Source organism: Theropithecus gelada, chromosome 7b (genome assembly GCF_003255815.1).
Source record: "Theropithecus gelada isolate Dixy chromosome 7b, Tgel_1.0, whole genome shotgun sequence".
Lineage (NCBI taxonomy): Eukaryota > Metazoa > Chordata > Mammalia > Primates > Cercopithecidae > Theropithecus > Theropithecus gelada.
In genome coordinates, this window is record NC_037675.1 from 91467675 (window position 1) to 91486842 (window position 19168).

General features: G+C 44.6%; 1 protein-coding gene across 1 annotated transcript in view; it reads left to right on the forward strand.

Annotated features, from left to right (window-relative positions):
* Positions 1–9978: 9978 nt before the first annotated feature.
* Positions 9979–19168, forward strand: part of KCNK13 (potassium two pore domain channel subfamily K member 13) — a 120211-nt gene continuing 111021 nt past the window's right edge. Inside the window, exon 1 of the mRNA XM_025392680.1 lies at positions 9979–10745. Coding sequence (XP_025248465.1) covers positions 10412–10745 — 334 coding nt within the window. The 5' untranslated portion in view covers positions 9979–10411. The remainder of the gene's footprint in view (positions 10746–19168) is intronic.

Sequence of the window (19168 nt, forward strand, 5' to 3'; positions counted from 1 at the left end):
CTTCACCCACAGGAGGAAGTCCATTTTATAAATGAAGAAATTGAAGCTCAAAGAAGTATGAGCTTGTCTGAGGTTTCAGCCTTCTTAAAGATGAGAGCAAACTTCTGCTTCTTGTTCTCCCCTAATACCATAGCACACTCAAGAAATGAGCATCTTTAGTTGTGCTTGGATTGGCCGAATCTGCCTTTAGGTAGAGGAGCAGACTTAATGGCTTTAATGAGCCACTTAACTACTTTCTAGAGACAACCTGGAGATGCTTTTGAAGAGCCCAGTCTGAGACCTGGTTCCATTTTTCCATTCCTTCTGTGTCCCTGCCCCCAACCCCCACCCCCAGAACACATTTGGCAGTGAAGGGGCTCCAATTCCTGTTCTTGGGAGTGGCACCCACTTGTGCTCAAAGTAGACTTAAGTGGCTTGAAAGTAAGTGCAAGGGTCGGGAGAAGGACTTGACTGCATGAGGGAACTTTTAGAGGTTATAGAAATGTTTCTACCGTAATTGTGGCATTGGTAACATTTAATAAAACTTGAATTATATACTAAATTGGTAATTTTTATTGGATATAAATTATAGTTCAATAAAGCTGATTTTTAAAACACTCAGTGTAAGTCCTGATATGTGCATTTGTGGTATGTAAATTCTACATCAGAAAGGAAAAACCTAAACAGTTGTTGAATTCCAGTTAATGACACACATGCTGAAGTATTTAGGGGCAAGTATATGGATGTCAGCAGTTTACTCTGAAATGCATAAGATGTAAGATATATTAATGGACAAGTAGATACATGATCAAGCAAGTATAGAAAAATTTAATTGTCCAATCTCAGTGGTCAATTTGCAAGCTGCCATTGTAAAATTCTTTGATATGTTTGAAAATGTCATTATACAATGTTGGGGAAAACCAGGTGACTTCAGGTTTTTCGCAGAGCCAAAGAGTTCCTATTGGACCAACTCTTTAGCAAATAAAAACTGTAAGCTCTGGAAAAAACCTTCTTTAAAAACCAACTTCTTAAGATACTGAAATAGACCAAAAGCAGGCAGATACTGGAGAGGAGTCCGTAACTGGAGGACGAGCACGGGACTGTGTGAGTTTCCTGTTTTTTACCACCGTTAGCCTGAGGCCAGGTGTCCATGCACCTTGCAGGACAGGTAAGCCTCCAGTGTACAATCTACAGTCTCGCTGGCTTGAGGAACCAGAGTAGAGTTCAGAGCACCACAGCCTCTCAAGAGTAAAGGGGGAAATAACAGAAAAGCAAGCTAGAGAGGGGATTCCTAAATTCTGTATATAAACTGCCCACATCTCTAGCTGACCACTGAACTATGCATGCAGGACTAAGACTAAAAGAACTGAACTAAAAGTTGAACTACTTCCCACTGCAGGGGAGACAGTTTTATCGCTGAGTTCAACCAAGTTAACTGCATGTTTTAAAATAATAATTCTTTTCAGAGGAATATAAGAGAATCCCGAGTTTCTACAACATAAATTATACACTAAATACAATGTCTAGGATACAATCCAAAATTACTATCTGAATAAAAAAATTTTGCCTCATTCTCAAGAGACAAAGGAGATCAACCCCAAGAAGTTCTAGTCAAAGCTATTAAAGCAACTGTTAAAACTCTGCAAGACTGTAAAAAAAAAAAAGTTCAAATAGTAATGGCCGAAAAAACTCCCAAATTTGGTGACAGACATAAATTTACAGATTCAAGAAGTTCAGTGAATAATAAGCAGGATTAATACAAAGAAAACCCCATCTAGATGCATCATAGTCTACTGAAGACCAAACTTAAAGAGAAAACATTGAAATCAGCAACAGGAAACTAGGGAGTAATGATTTAAATGACTGCTGACCTCTCTTTAGAAACATTGGAGGCCAGAAGACAGTGCAACATCGTCTTTAACATGCCGAAAGGAAAAAAACAAAAAGTCACCCCAGAGATCTGTATCTAGCAAAAATATATTTCAAGAATGAATTAAAAAAAAAAAACCTAATATTTTCAGATAAAAGGAAACTAAGAGAATTTGCAGATCTAAATTACAAGAAATGCTAGAGGAAGTTCTTCAGGCTAACAGCAGATTTTACCAGAGGGAAACTCAAATCTTTAAGAAGGAATAAAAGCCACTGAAAATAGTAAACATCCGACTAAATACAAAGGATGTCTTCTTTCTTTCTCTTTAAACTTTGTATTACTGTTTAAAGTAAACAATAGGCAGGCATGGTGGCTCACACCTGTAATCCTAGCGCTTGGGGAGGCCAAGGCAGGTGTATCACGAGAACAACAGATCGAGACCATCCTGGGCAACATGGTGAAACCCCGTCTCTACTAAAAATAAAATTAGCTGGGCATGGTGGCATGTGCCTGTAGTCCCAGCTACTCGGGAGACTGAGGCAGAAGAATAGCTTGAGCCCAGGAGGTGGAGGTTGCAGTGAGCCGAGATTGCGCTACTGCACTCCAGCCTGGCGACAGAGTGAGACTCCATATCAAAAAAAGGTAAGTAAATAAAAATTGGTGGGATTTTAGCATATGTAGATAATTTGAATGATAATCATGGCATAATAGATGCAGAGAGGGGAAAAGGAAAGGACCCTTTACAGTAAGCTATCTGTATTTTATCCAAAGTGATACAATGTTAGTTAGCTCTTAGAGAGCTGTGAAACGTTCATCCCTAGAGCAACCACTTAATGTAAAGATAGAGCTAGAAATCCAATAGATAAAAATGTCTGCTCTGAGAAAGACACTATTAAGAGAATAAAATGACCAGCCACAGACTGGGAGAAAATATTTGCACAACAGTTATCTGATAAAGCCCTGTTAACCAAAATATACAAAGAATTTTTACAATTCAACAATGAGAAAACAATGAGATTAAAAGATGGGCCAAACCAGGAGTTTGAGACCAGTCTGGGCAGCAAGGAAAAAAAAAAAAACTTGGCATGGTGGTCCATGCCTGTAGTCCCAGCTACCTGAGAGGCTGAGGCAGAAGGATCACTTGAGCCTAGGAGTTCAAGGCTATAGTGAGCTATGATCGTGCCACTGAATTCCAGCCTGGGCAACTGTCCCTTAAAAAGAAATAGGCTAGGCCGGGCGCGGTGGCTCAAGCCTGTAATCCCAGCACTTTGGGAGGCCGAGACGGGCGGATCACGAGGTCAGGAGATCGAGACCATCCTGGCTAACAGGGTGAAACCCCGTCTCTATTAAGAAATACAAAAAACTAGCCGGGCGAGGTGGCGGGCGCCTGTAGTCCCAGCTACTCGGGAGGCTGAGGCCGGAGAATGGCGTGAACCCGGGAGGCGGAGCTTGCAGTGAGCTGAGATCCGGCCACTGCACTCCAGCCTGGGCGACAGAGCGAGACTCCGTCTCAAAAAAAAAAAAAAAAAAAAAAGAAATAGGCTAGAGACACCTCACCAAAATATACAAGTGGCAAATACACATAGGAAAAGATGCTCCACACATCATATGTCATCAGAGAAGTATAAATTAAGACAATGAGATACCACTACACATTTATTAGAATGGCCAAAATCCAGAACACTGACATCACCAAATGCTGGCAAGGATATCGAGCAACAGCAACTGTCATTTATTGCTCATGGGAATACAAAATGGTACAGCCACTTTGGAAGACAATTTGGCAGCTTCTTATAAAACTAAATATAGTTGCCATATGATCCAGCAATTGCACTTCTTAATATTTACCCAAAGGAGTTGAAAACTTATGTCCACACAAAAACCTGCACACAGATGTTTATAGCAGTTTTATCCATAACTGCCAAAACTTGGCAGCAACCAAGATGTTCTTTAATAGGTGAATGGATAAATAAGCTGTGGTACATCCAGATAATTGAATATTATCCAGCACTCTTCAGAAAATGAGCTGTCAAGGCATGAAAAGACACAGAGGAATCGTAGATCCACGTTGCCAGGTGAGAGGAACCAATATGAAAAGACTACATACTGTATGATTATACCTATGTGACATTCTGGAAAAGACACAACTTTGGAGACAGTTGAAAGACCAGAGGTTGCAGGAGTGGAGGTGGTAGGATGAATAGGCAGAGTCTAGAGGATTTTTAGGGCAGTGAAGCTACTGTGTCTGATACTATAATGATGGATCATGTCATTATACATTTGTCCAAACCCCTACAATGTACAGTACCAAAAGTGCACCCTAATACACACTATGGACTTCAATAATGTGTTAATGTAGATTCATCAGTTATAACAAATGGACCATTCTGTTGGGAGATATTGATAGTGGGGGAGGCTATGTGTGTGTGTGGGACCAGGAGTATTTGGGAAATGTGTACCTTCCTCTCAATTTTGCTGTGAACTTAAAACTGCTCTGAAAAATACTCTATTAACTAAAAAAGACCCAGTTAATCCAAAAGATGTCAGGAAAGGTGGAACAGAGAAGCCAAAAATAGTGGGGACAAACTAGACAAATAGTAAAATGGTAGACTTAAGTCCAGTCGTATAAACAACTACATTAAATGTAAATGGTCTCTATCTGCACTAGGATGGCAGCCACAGGCCACGTGAGATACTTGTTAATTGACATTAAATAAAATTTAAGTCAGTCTCTTCATTGCACTAGCCACATTTTAAGTGCTCAGTAGTGACTCCCGTATTTCACTAGTATATTGAACAGCACAGATATAAAATATTTCCATTATCACATAAATTCTATTGACCAGCATTGGTCTGGTCAATCATGGAGATTATCAGAACTGACACAAATCCCCCGAAAAAGACCCAACTGCATGCTGTTCACAGCAAGTCCACTTAAAATACGTAAACTATGCAGATAAGTTAAAAGTAAATGGATGGGAAAAGATACCATGCAAATGTCAAGCAGAAGAATGTGGTGACTGGATTAATATCAGATAAAGTAAACTTCAAGGCAAAGGGTATTACCAGAGATAAAGAGGGACATTTCATATTAATAAAAGGGTCACTACACCAGGAAGATAAAATAATTATCAATACATATGTTTAATAACAGCTTAAAAGTACATGAAACAAGTGACATAAAGGTAGAAATAGATGATTACATAGAGCTGGTGATTTTAAATATTCCTCTCACCAATCACTAGAATACATAGAGCAAATGTCAGTAAAGATAGATCGTATAAACACCATCAATTACTTTTAACTGACATTTATAGAACACTATAGCCAACAACTGCAGAATACACATTCTTTTCAAGTGCACATAGTACATTCACTAAAATAGACCATCTGGCTGGACCATGAAATAAGTCTCAACAAATTTAGGAAGATTGAAAACATACTGAATATGGTTCTCTGAACACACTGGAAATAAGTTAGAAATAAATAATGTGTCCTTTTTAAACTCCAGATATTTGGAAATTAAGCAACACACTTTTAAATAATTCATGTGCCAAAAAAAAAATCAGAAAATAATTTGAATAAAATATGAAAATACAATATACCAAAATTTTTAGGATGCAGCTAGCACCAGGCTAACAGGGAAAGGTAAAGTTTAAAAATACTAATGAGACAGCCAGGTGGGAGGGGGTCGCTGGAGAAGCTCCAACCAGCCTGTCCACTGAGGTGGAGCTGGAGCCTGGGGAAGTTCAGGACCCTTGCAGCAGGGAGGAGCCCAACCCCTCCTCTTCCTGTGTGGAACCTGGGATTCAAGCTAAGGGCGGGAAGCGCTGTAGCAGGGACTCTGGTCTAGAGAGAGTGCCTGCTTCTCCCTTTTCTTCCTTTTCACCCAATAAAGTCCTGCTTTACCCTTCAAACCCTCCGCCAACCTAAATTTTCATGGTCGCAGGACGGACAAGGACCCCATCTTTAGCTGAACTAAGGAAAAGTCCTGCAACACTAACATTAGCAAAGAAGAAAGGTCTAAAATTGGTGATCTAAACATCCACCATAAGCAGCTAGAAAAAGAAGAGTAAATTCAGAAGTGGAAGAATAAAAAGAATAGAGTGGAAACCCCAAGTACAACTTATCCCAGATATGCAAAATTGGCTTAACTAACATTAGAAAGGCAATCAATGAAATACAACATATTAACAGAATAAAGGAGAAAACTATATGATCATCACCATAGATGCAGATAAGGCATTTGAAAAATTCAGTACTCATTCATGCTTCATTAAAAACAAAAAACTCAGAAAACTAGAAACAACAATAAAAGGAAACTTCCTTAATCCGAAAGTTCCTATGAAAACCCCACAGCTAACATTATATAAATGATGATAAAAGGAAAGTTTTCTCCTAAGATCATAAGACAAGGATATCTGCTTCCACTTCTATTGAATAATATACTGAGGCTCTAGCCATTGCAGACAAGAGGGGGAAAAGATGATAAAGATCAGGAAGAAAAAAGCAAAACTTGTAGATGACATGATTATTTACAAAAAAACTCCTAAAGGAATCAACAAAACATGTACAACTGATGAAATGTAGCAAGGCTGAAGAATTCAAGTACTTTTGCAACAATCGTGTATTTTATGGACTACAGCAAACAACTGAAAAGTAAAATTTTGAAATTCCATTTACAATAACATTAAAAGAACATAAAATACTTTAGAATGAATTTACAAGAGATGTGCAAACTCTCCAATATGAAAACTTGGTTAAGAAACCCTAAATAAATAGAGGAATATACCTCTTTCATGAATTGTCAAGATGTTCTTTCCAAAATCCAGCACAATCCCAGAAATCAAGATCCCACAGCTTTTTTGATGAAATTAAGCTGATTCTATGATTTTTTAGTGGAAGTGTAAAAGTTTTATAACATTCAAAGAATCTTGAAAAAGGAGAGCAAAGTTAGAGGACTCAATTATAGTCCCACTAAAGACCTACCATAGAGTTATAAGTAATGTAAATCCTGTGTTATTAGCGTAAGGGTGGGCAAATAATGAACAAACTAAATTCCTGAAACTCAGGCATATTTATCTTTTCAACAAATAGCATTGGAATAACTGGAAATCCACCTGGACAAAATGACCTTTCACTCTTCCCTCATACCATAGGGAAACAAATGGATCATAGACCCAAATATAAAAGTGTGGGGAGACAGAAAACCTATGCAACCTTGAAGGAGGTAATGATTTCTCAAAGGGCACCAAACATACAGAAAACATATTTAAGAAAATAAATGAGAAAATAAATAGGCAAATCAGAGGTAGAAATATCTGCAAGATATGTAGCTGAGAAAGGACTGGTATCCTGCATATATAAAGGATCTCTATAACTCAGTAACAGAGAAACTAATTTTATAAGTGGGCAAAATATTTCAACAGAAAATTCACAAGAGAAGGTACACAAGTGGCCAGCAAGCACATTAGGGAAATGCAAATTAAAACCACAGTGAGATATCGCTACATCCACCAGTATTTTTAGACATCAGGGAAATGTAAATTAAAACCACAGCAAGATATTGCTACATCCACCAGTAGTTTTAAAATTAAAATGACTGATACTGCCAAATGTTGACAAAGATACGGAGCATCCAGAACTATTGTACACTGTCAGTACAGCTGCTTTGGGAAAATGTCGGGCAGTTTCTCATAAAACGAAATACATACGTACCCTCTGACCCAGCAATTCCACTCCTAGGTCTTTACGTAAGAAATATGAAAACATATGTCTACATAGGTGTACAAGAATGTTCCTAACAGTTTTATTTATGATGACCAAAATTTTATAACAGTTCTCCTTTCTATCAATAGAAGGAGAAAGAATAAAACTATGGTATATCCAAACAATGAAAAACTAGCAATAAAGAGGAAGGAATTACTAAGATATATAACATGGGTAAATCTCAAAAACATGTTTTCCACAAGAGAGTACATACCAGCATGATTCCATTTATATGGAGATTTAGAACAAAAAAAAAAACTGAGTTCTATAAAAGCGAAAGTAATCGATGGCAGAAAAATTCTGAACAGTGGTTTCCTCTGGAGGAATGTGGGTGGGGAGTTACAGGGAAGGGACTTCGGGGAACTCTGACCTGTTGGTGATGTTTGGTTGGTAGGTTGGATAGGTTATTTGCAGAACGCACCTAATGATACACTTAAGATTTATGCATTTCACTGTATGTAAATTTTATCCGAAAAGGAAAAAAATTCTGTAAGTAAATATTGAACCCTACGTAGTGATATGCAGGCAGAAGTACTGGGGATGAGGGCGAAAGTCTACCAAGCTCTGCAGCTTACTCTGAAATGCATCCAAACCAGATGGGTTGATGGACGGACAGAGGGACGGATAGGTATCTAACAAATCAAGTATAGTAACATGTTAATTGTAGAATCTAGGTGGTGGGTATACGGGTGTTCACTGTAAAGTTCTTTCAACTTTTAGAATGTTTGAAATTTTTCATAATAAAATGAATTTAAAAGGTAATTGCGGTACTCACCCTGGGTGTATACACAGGCACCTATTCTCGCGATGCCCCTAAAGCTCTTGCCCCTCAGAAGGCTGGATGAAAGAGGGGCATTGGGGAGTGAGTAACAGAGCCGAGAGGACTGCTAACAGCACCAGGGTTTCTGATGAAAATGCACTCGCCAGAGCTGTGTTTCATTATTCGAAATCATACGGTTTTACTCAACAGGGCTCCTAGCCCTTCTGTCTCTGCTCCTGGTGCGTAAGGGTGGTGTGTGGGGCTCTGAGCCTGGGACCGCTCTCTCGGAAGGTGGGAAGATGCCCACGTATCCATTCCTCTCCGCGTGCAGATTCGCTCCCACACGCCCGGGCGGGTGATTCTGGAGGGCCGCGCCGGGCTGTCTGCGCGGGCGGGGGCGGGATGTGTCTGGAGGAGGCAGAGCGCCCTCTCCCGGTCCCAGAGGGCCCACGCGGCCCGGCTGAGCGTCCCACCAGCCGGTTCTGCATTCACTCCCCAGATCTGCGCGCCCTGGTGGGAGCACTGCAGCCCCTGGTCGGCCCTCCGAACGCCAGGCGTCTACCGGCGGAGACCAGCGCAGGAGGCGGGCCCGCGCGCAAGGAGGCGGGCGACAGGGTGGAGTCGCCGCAGCTGGCAGCCGCACGGCTCCACCTGTTGCCGCGTCGGAGCGCGCCCGCCTGAGAAGGCAGAGCGCGGTGCGGACCTGTGCTCCCCGCGCCGGCCGGCAGGGCAGGGCCGCGGCTGCCAGGAGGCCCGGGAACAGTCCCGACGGAGCGGCGCGGAGAGGGCGCTCCCCGGAAGGTGAGATCTGAGAGCGGCAGCGGCGCCAGCGCCCCCTACAAGGCGGGGTTTCGGGGAGGGGGCCCTGGCGGTTTGCTGGAGAGCATTGCTGATGGTGTGCGTGAGGTGGGGAATGCCTTCTGCGCGGACCCCGCGTCCAGGCAAAACTCTGGAACGCACTAAGCAGCCAAGCCCGGTTGGAAGAGATGGAACTCTCCAAGGTCAAGGTCTCCTGGCCACGGGGCCCTTACAGCCCCCAGTCTTTGGCCTCCTCTCTGGAAGCGGGGCTGGCTCGCAGTGCGGGCTTGGTCCGGGCGGAGCCCACTAGTAGGCGCAGAGGACGCCCCCGCGCAGGATCCAGAGACCAAGGGTGCTCTGGCATGGGCAAGGCGAGGCCGGCTGCCCGGGGGAGATGCCCCTAACTTCCTTCGCTCCCTGTTCCAACCTCCCTTTCTGGTCTCCTCTCTCCAGCCTGTCCGCGCAACGGATGCGCAGCGTTGCGGCCCGGCGGGAGGTCGGAGCCCGCGGACGCCGCTCAGTACAGCCCCTCTCTCCTTGCGTCCACCCTGGACCCGCTCCATCCCTAAGCCCCAGCAGCCGATTCGGTGACTCGGGAGGCCACAGGCTCAGCGCGACACCACGACCACAACTAGGACGCACCACCGTCGTCTACCTGGGGAGGCACCTACAAAGCCAGCAGACTGACGCCCGCGTCTTAGCCGTCGGTGGCCTGAGAAGCGATAGTCAAAGGAACCAGGACCCCGTAGCTCTGCTTACCTGCCGACCTCCGGACCCCCTCGACCTTCTCTTCGGCGGAAACTCGACTTCGCTCGAGCTTGCCCTGAAGACGCGCCACGCCCCCTCCCCTACCTAAGCCAGACAGGCAGCAGGGATGGAAACGGCGTCCGCAACCCAGCGCCAAGCAGACGTGGACTCTGCGCCCGCTCCCCGGGACCTTCGGCGTTAAGGAGAACTCCGAAGAGAGCGGGGGGAGTGGAGGGGAACGGCGGCGACAAAGCGGATTTGAAACTAGGCGTCAAGGAGGACGTGGGGAGCTGGCGCCGCAGGAGCTACCGAGGCGGCGGCCGGGGGAGCCTCGCGGCCTGCGGGAGCTCCCGGCGGTCATGGGCGAGTCGGCGGTGGGGCGCCCGGGAGCCGGCTGAGCGCCGGGGCCCTTATTTCCCGGGGAAGTGGGCGAGACTCCGCTGGCGCCGGGTGCCCTGGGCCTGGGGGCTGCCCCTGGGGGCCCGGCCATGGCCGGTCGAGGTTTCAGCTGGGGCCCGGGCCACCTGAACGAGGACAACGCGCGCTTTCTGCTGCTGGCCGCGCTCATCGTGCTCTACCTGCTGGGCGGCGCCGCCGTCTTCTCCGCGCTGGAGCTGGCGCACGAGCGCCAGGCCAAGCAGCGCTGGGAGGAGCGCCTGGCCAACTTCAGCCGCGGCCACAACCTGAGCCGCGACGAGCTGCGCGGCTTCCTCCGCCACTACGAGGAGGCCACTCGGGCCGGCATCCGCGTGGACAACGTCCGCCCGCGTTGGGACTTCACCGGCGCCTTCTACTTCGTGGGCACCGTTGTGTCCACCATAGGTAAGTGTGCTGGCCGGACTCGCTGACAACCTCCGGGCGGCCTCCACTTCCTCTCGGGGGGTGGGGGGGGCCCGACCCTCTCAGCCTTTCATTCATCCATCTGGGCACCCAGCCCGACTGCACTGACATGAGCTGTAGCCTGATCAACAGGTGGTATTGCCTCCCCGCTGCTCTAATGTGGTCCAGGCACCGGCAGCTTCAGCGTCACCTGGCAGCTTGTTAGAAATGCGGTCTCAGTCCCCTCTGCAGACCTGCTGAGTCAGAATCTGCCTGTTAACAAAGTCCCCAAAGGATTGGAATGATCCTTAAGTTGGAGACGCTCTGCTCTGGGAGATTTTCAGTCTCATGAAGGAGACAGGGCTTGAGTTCATGGGGAGGAAAGCTTTTACAGATAGGGACAGGAAACTGAACATTTACTGAGTCAGAGGGGGAAGTGCAGGTTTTAAAACATTCTGCCCTCGACTTCACACCGAGAAAAAATCAGAACACCAGACTGGAAGTGGGGAAGCCAAAGTGCCAATGACGGTTCAAAGGATGGAAAATTTCCCACCAGGAAGAACCAGGGAAGTGACCTTTGGCCTGAATCAGTTCGTGTTAGGCATAACTTGGGTTTGGGAACTGAAAGCGCGTTGCACCCTGGAGTAGGAGAGAGTCGCACTCAGGGGTCCTATGAGCTGGTTGGAGCCGTGGAAGGAAGACTAGGAAGGTCTGCTGACTAATGGGATGGAGGTGGGGGTAGGACCTTCACTGACAGACTGAGGAGCTGGAACTTATCTAGAGGCACCTGGGAGCCATTGAGAAGTTTTTAGCAAAGATGTAGCACAGCTACAATCAGTTGTGTTTATTTCCCAGCAGAAGGAAAATGATTTGGGGGAGTCTTTGCACCACACCCCTAAACATTGTTCATCCTTGAAGAATAATCAAGTGATTAATGGGGGTTGGGGAAGATGCTGTAGAAATAAATTCTGAGGGGGGCAAAAAGAGACCTGGAGCAGGGGAGGGAGCTTGGAAAAGTTAGATGGAGAGGCAGTGGCCTCCAAGCTGCAAAAAAGGCTGGCAGCTGCAAACAGCCCAGGGTGCATGTGCTGAGCGCTCTGTAGCTACTGCCCCTGTGCGCTCTAGAAGAGCTCGCTGGTGAGGTGGGGAGATAAGTTGAACCTCCTTGAGGCTCCCACACATGGCTGTGCTACATAGACATTCTGCCAGGAGAAGCAGCACAAAAGACAAAAGAGATTGGCTTCAGGTTAGATTCATCAAGAAAGACTTCCCAGGGCTAGTCTGGGAATTCAGGGCTTCAGCTGATGCATAGCAGGTGAGGCAGAGGACCAGCATGATGAGGCACACACAGGTTGTATCTGAAGTGCCTGGTTCCCAGCCCCCATCCCATCCCAGATGGCGCTGCCCATCAGCAGGCCATGATGACACCACCATAACTAGGTATCAGGCAGGAAAACTCGCAGCAGACCAGAACGGGCCCAAGATTGGTGGAGGAGGAATAACATCCCCATGCTTCTCCCCCCGAGCCCGCATTCTCTGCTGGACTCTAAGCAGACGAAAGCCCAAAAGCCCCTCCTCACATCACCTCCCATGTCTCAGAAGACAGTTCCAGAATCTCCGCATAGGCAAGACTTGGGATGAACAAACTGATTAGGAGGTATCATTTTGGAAGTGACCTTGACTCTACTGTGTTTGCATAGCAAGTACAGGATTTTTTTAGATTGAATGGTTACTTGGGATGGTTTTGATGGGAGATTTGAGGGCTGACTCTTCCCCACCACCATCAAAAACCATCTCTTTGTGCTCCCAGTGGGCACAGAGGCAGGAAGGAGCAGAGCATGTGTGTGGACAGGTGCATCCATGTAGCAGGAACTGAGAGTGGCATGGGTAGGTGGCCATCTAGGAACATGGGCTTTGGTGATACGAATATGACAATGTGGCATGGAGGAGTGGAAAGAAACCTGGACAAAGAGTCTGGAGTGGGAGCTTTTCATCCTGCCTTTGTATCTTGGGCAAGCCTCTTAACTATTCCGAGCCCCATCCTTTTCTCATCTGAGGCATCTACAGAGTGCCCACCTTGGTATCTGGCACATCAGCTATTTGGTGAATATTAGTCCTGCCTGCCCCTGCTCCCTCCCTCCACCTAAGCCTGCCCCTGTCACAGGGTTCTTGTGAGGGACAATAAGTTCATGTAAGTGCATGCGTGTTAAAAGGTAAAAAACATTATGTAAGTGTGGGCTGATTTTTATTTCTCATTTGTAGCATTTCCTTTTAAATTGTTTCACTAATTGTTGTAATAACAGCACTGGCTAACCTTTATCAGGCCCATTTTAGGCACATACTGTATGATTATTACGTGAATGTGCAATGCAGCTCATTGCTGTCTTACATTCACACTTCATTTCAGCCAACACAACTCCACGAGGTAGACATAGCAATCCTCCGTTATAGATGAAAAAACTGAAGGTTCAGGTTTTTTGTAAAATAAAATATAAAGAAGAAAAAATCAAGTTATATGCAGTCATATCATCCAAATTAACCATTGTTAATGTTTTGGTTCATTTTCTTCTAGTCTCCTTTTTCCTCTGCATATACTCATACACATATGCATTTTTAAAAATTAGAATTATATTCTATAAACCACTTATATCTTGCATTTTTATTGTAACATTACATGATGGTGTTTTTCTTCTAAAAATTAATTCCACCATGCTTTATTCTGCAAAGACTTTGAGGTAGCAGACAAAGTATACAGTAAAATAATCATAAAATATAAATAAAACTTCAGAACGAGGGAAAAGAAGAACAGAAATATGGAATGCAAGCAGAGCTATGAAGTTGCTAGAAAGGAACTTTGTCTTAGTTTGGGTTCCCTCAGAAGCAGACCTTGAGCCAAGAATTTGAGTGCCAGCAGTTTATTGGGAGGAGCAAGGGATACACGTAGGTGCAAGAGAAAGTGAATCAAGGAAGGAAAGTAAGTTAATCCAGGGTATGCTGGTAAGTCAGGCGCCATAGTGGGCAACTGGTACCTAATCCCAAGTGGAAGCTTGGAAGCAATGCAAAGTTCCTGAGCCAGATATCCCACGCAAGAAAGCTGGGATATTTACACACCTATACCTGTCAGGAATTGGTTAAAAAGCTGTCTGGGGAGGATAAGGAAGGAGCACAGGGATGTAAGTCCCAGGTACTTCCGGCCTTATTTTCTTCTGTGGACAGTGCAAGGGTAGCCTTCAGGCAAAGACAGGCTCTGCTGTTGGAAATCAGGCCAGTATGCCAGGAAATGATAACAAGATCCCAAGGAATGGTGGGGAATCCCATGGAAGGGAGAGAACCAGCAGTGACTGTTCAAGCTTCGGATGTGGTTTCAGGCTTCATGGCAGACAGTCATGACCCATGTTAGAATTCTTAGTATCAGAAAGGAGGAAATATAAACCTTTTCCAGTACCTAATTCTCCTTTTTTTTTTGACACAGAGTCTTGCTGTCACCCAGGCTGGAGTGTAGTGGCACAAACTTGGTTCATTGCAACCCCTGCCCTCTTGGTTCAAGTGATTCTTCTGCCTCAGCCTCCCAAGTCGCTGGGATTACAGGTGTGCACCACCATACCCAGCTAACCTCTTTTTTTTTTAATAGAGATGGGCTTCGACGTGTTGGCCAGGCTGGCCTCAAACTCTTGACCTCAAGTGATCCTCCTGCCTCAGCCTCCCAAATGCTGGGATTACAGGTGTGAGCCACTTTTTTTTTAGGGAGTCTCACTCTGTTGCCCAGGCTGGAGTGCAGTGGCATGAGCTTGGCTCACTGCAACTTCCATGCCTCCCGGGTTCAAAGTATTCTCCTGCCTTGGCCTCCCAAGTAGCTGGGATTACAGGCACAAGCCATCATGCCCAGCTAATTTTTGTATTTTTAGTAGAGATAGGGCTTCACCATGTTGGCCAGGCTGGTCTTGAAATCCTGGCCTCAAGTGATCCGCCCACCTCAGCCTCCCAAAGTGCTGAGATTACAGGCGTGAGCCACCACGCCTGGCCCCAGTACCTAATTCTCAAAAGTGTTTTCTCCTTGGGATTATATATAGGAGACATTGTATAGGATAACAGATGATATTCACAAATAATATTTTCCTGGAAAATGCAATTGAGGATTTCATGTCATTGTTACCTAATTGAGACCTTTGACTTGAAAGTCAAAGCTTAGAGTGGAAAACAGTTTGCCAGTTTCCCTAGAGGTTAAACCTAGAACTACTTTATGACCCAGCAATTCAATTTCTAGGTATATTTCCCCCCAAAAAAAATCAACAGTAGGGATTCAAACAGATATTTTTGTACCAGCGTTCATAGCAACATTATTCACAATATCCAAACAACCCAAGTGTCCGTCGACAGATGAATGAATAAACCAAATGTGGGCTACATACAATGGAATATGATTCAGCCAAAAAAAAGGAATGAAATTGGCCAGGCACAGTGGCTTATGCCTGTAATCCCAACACTTTGGGAGACCAAGGCAGATGGATCACAAGGTCAGGAGTTCGAGACCAGCCTGGCCAATATGGTGAAACCTTGTCTCTACTCAAAGTATAAAAGTTAGCCAGGTGTGGTGGTTCATGCCTGTAGTCCCAGCTACTCTGGAGGCTGAGGCAGGAGAATCGCTGGAACCCGGAAGGCGGAGGGTGCAATGAGCCGAGATCGCTCCATTGCACTCCAGCCTGGGTGACAGAGCAAGACTCCATCTCAAAAAAAAAAAAAAAGGAATGAAATGTTGATATATGCTATAACATAGGTGGACCTTGAAAATAATTATACTTAGTAAAATAAGCCAGACACAGAAGGACAAATATCATATGATTCCACTTATATGAGGTATCTAGAATAGGCACATTCATAGAGATAAATTAAAATAGAGGTTACTGGGGCTGAGGGAAGGCCAGAAGCGGGAGTTATTGTTTAATGGGTGCTTTCAGTTTGGGATGCTGAAAACATTTTGGGTATAGATAGTGGTGATGGTTATACAACATTGCAAATATATTTAATGCTATTGAATTGTACACTTTTAAATGGTTCAAATGACAAATATGTTAAGTATATTTGACTGGAGTAAAGAAAACCTCAGGGCAGAGTATTAAAACACAATTCAGAGATGTTGATTCTGAAAAAGGCTAGAGATCATACATGAAACGGGAATACATTTAAAGTACTCAGAGAAGTAGAATAACAATTTGTCTGGTAAATGATCTTCTGTGAATATCTTTTCTCTGAAACCAGCTTTTGTTAGGAATTTGTCCCCACATTTGCTGGTGTATCTATAGCCAGCTTCTGTCCCCAAAGGGTTTGCGGTACTCTGCATTTGACAGAGTCAGGGGAGGCTTAGGTTTTGCTGCAGTAACAAGCTACTCCCAAAATCTCAGTAGCTTAATGTAATAAAAGTGTACTTCGTACCCACACCAAGTTCACTATGGGCGCTGGTGATGCCACAGGGCGGTTGTCTCTGTGTTGCCCCAGCGCTTCAGGCCTCTTCTGTCTCTTGGCTCCTCTTCCTCAGCACATGCTTCCAGGATTGCTCTGGAAGGGGAAGAAGGGGCTGAAGAGTCGAGTACCAATGATCAAATGGCTGCCACCACCTGGAAGTAGCACAGGTCCCCTCCACTCCCATGTCATTGGCCAAATCAGTTCACAGAACCACCACACCCTACTTCAAGGGGTCAGGGAAACATTACCCCAGTCCCTTCATGGCAAGCTGCAGAAGAAATGTTTCTTCCAGTCTAAAAAAGGATGTGTTGGGCCTGGAGCGGTGGCTCATGCCTGTAATCACAGCACTTTGGGAGGGAGAGATGGGTGGATTGCTTGAGGCCAGGAGTTCGAAACCAGCCTGGCCAACATGACGAAACCCGATCTCTACAAAAAAGTAGAAAAAATTAGCCAGGTGTGGTGGTGCGGGCCTGTAGTCCCAGCTACTTGGCGGGCTGAGGTGGGAGGATCGCTTGAGCCCAGGAGGTTGAGGTTGAGGCTGCAATGAGCCATGATTGTGCCACTGCACTCCAGCCTGGGCAATAGGGCAAGACCCTGTCTCAAACAGGAAAAAAAAAAAAAAAAAAAAAGAAATGCAGAGTCTCAGGTCAACCCCAGACCAACAGAATCAAAGTCTATGCTTTAATAAGACATCCAGGTGAGTCCTGGGCACATTGAAGTTTGAGAAATCTAGAGTCTAGAGGGTCGTTCATGTTGTGATGTTGCTGACTAGGACAAGCCCCCCCATGCTTTAGAACACAGACAAACCAGTGGCCAGGCAAGTATGGTGAGGAGGTGAGCTCACCTGCTGTCTTATGACCTCCTCGCCAGCTGGAAGTCAAGTGCGCTGAGGGCAGGTTCATTACACACCATCCGGATGCAGGGATGCGCCAGGCTCAGGCTGAGAAGATGACTCGGTTCATGAGGACCTGAGATGCTCAGACGGAGAGGCTCAGCCCTGCCTCATATGTGACTAGATTCTCAACAACAGTTTTTATTCTTTTTTTTTTTTTTTTTTTTTTTGAGACAGAGTTTCACTGTGTCACCCAGGCTGGAGTGCAATGGCGTGATCTTGGCTCACTGCAACCTCTGCCTCCCAGATCCAGGCGATTCTCCTGCCTCAGCCTCCTGAGTAGCTGGAATTACAGGCGCCTGCCACCACACCCGGCTAATTTTTGTATTTCTAGTAGAGATGGGGTTTCACCATGTTGGTCAGGCTGGTCTCAAACTCCTGACCTCGTGATCTGCCCACCTCGGCCCCTCAAAGTGCTGGGATTATAGGAGTGAGCCACTGCACCCAGGCCTATTCATTTTTATTAAACAGAAATAATTATGCAGATGCCCTTTTCTGGCCAGGGATGTGACCCATGATTGGCTCTGCATGGCTATACTCTACAAGGCCCCCATGGGATTCTGGGGCTCAACTGGTAGGTGTGTGGTTGGCCCTGGTCAGTGTGTAAATCCATGTGGTGCCAAACTGAATATTGCTTTGGGAATCTTTTTTTTTTCTTTTTTCTTTTCTCATGGGAACAAGGCTGGGGAAAGAGCTTTTGAAATCTAAGTATATCAAGTCCAAACAATAAAATATTGGAAATCACTATTTTATAGTACAAAGTTATAAACTAACATCAGAGAAGATGAAGCGTTCAGAAAGAATAAAAATATCCCCCAAATGCATTGATGATATACATTAATGGATGTTATGCATGAGTCCAGATTTAAATCATACATTGAGCACTTCACACATTACAAAGCATTTGTGCACAAACCTTACGGGATAGGCGGGGAAGTTATTACTAATTCCATTTTGCAAGTCAGAAAACTGAGGTGCAGACAGCATAAATCTCTTGCTTGAGACCACACAACTATAAAGTGGCAGAGTTAGAATTAGAACCAAGTTTTGTTTTGTTCAGTGTCTAGTGATGAAATAAATATATATTAGTTTTGGAAGACTGGAAATATATGGGAAAGTATAAAACAAGTAGAAATCATCCATAATTCTACCAACAACAAACACTGTAAATAGTCTGGGGAATCATATTATACGTCAATCATATTATACGTATAATCATATTAATCATATTATGTTGAACCTAAAGTGCTATTTTAAAAATCTAAGATGCATCATTATTTTACGTACCATCAAGAAAGAAACACTGCCAATTAAATTCTGACATGCTACCTGTTGTGGGATGCATCTCGATTTCAGAGAGATTAAAATTTGGGGGAAAGGTGTATCTTAAAATCACTGAAATGTATTTTGTATCTCGTTGCTTTCTATATAACCATTATAACATGAGCAGATTGTTGTAATTAGGCAAAAATGAATCTCCTTATAATTAATATCTCTGATTTCTATTAAAGTTGATTCAAAATGTTTATTAAAAATACTTATAGTTCTTCTCTGAATCAACATTCTCCCCTCATTTTTCTGCTGGGAGCAGGGGGGATGCCATGTTAATTAAAGTGTATCTGTGTGCTTTATAGTTAAGGACTTTCGACCCTGTCTAAAGACTAAATGTGTCATATTTTTCATTCTTTATTCTCTGTTCAATGTCTATCATTTCTTATTTATTACTTAGATAGAGAAATGTTTTTCATTTCAACTCAGTTTCGTATTTCAGTCCTTTCCTTGTGCTTTCTCCCATTGTCTTCGTGCTTCAATCTTTGTCCATCCAGATTCCATAAGAATGCAAGCTTTTGTTTGGTATTTTTTTTGCAACTACTCTCCATTTCCAGTTACAGCAGTGACTTTTAAAGCACTTTAATGTATTGTTTCATGCGAACAGTGGCAGGTGCGTTTTGGAATTGCAGCTGAGGAGCAATGTGTGGTCGTGGGGAATGAGGAGACAGGAAGGGTAGCTGGTGAGAGCTTACCCCCACTCGAGGTAGGGTGAGAGGGCCATACCTCTTCCAGCTTCTCAAAT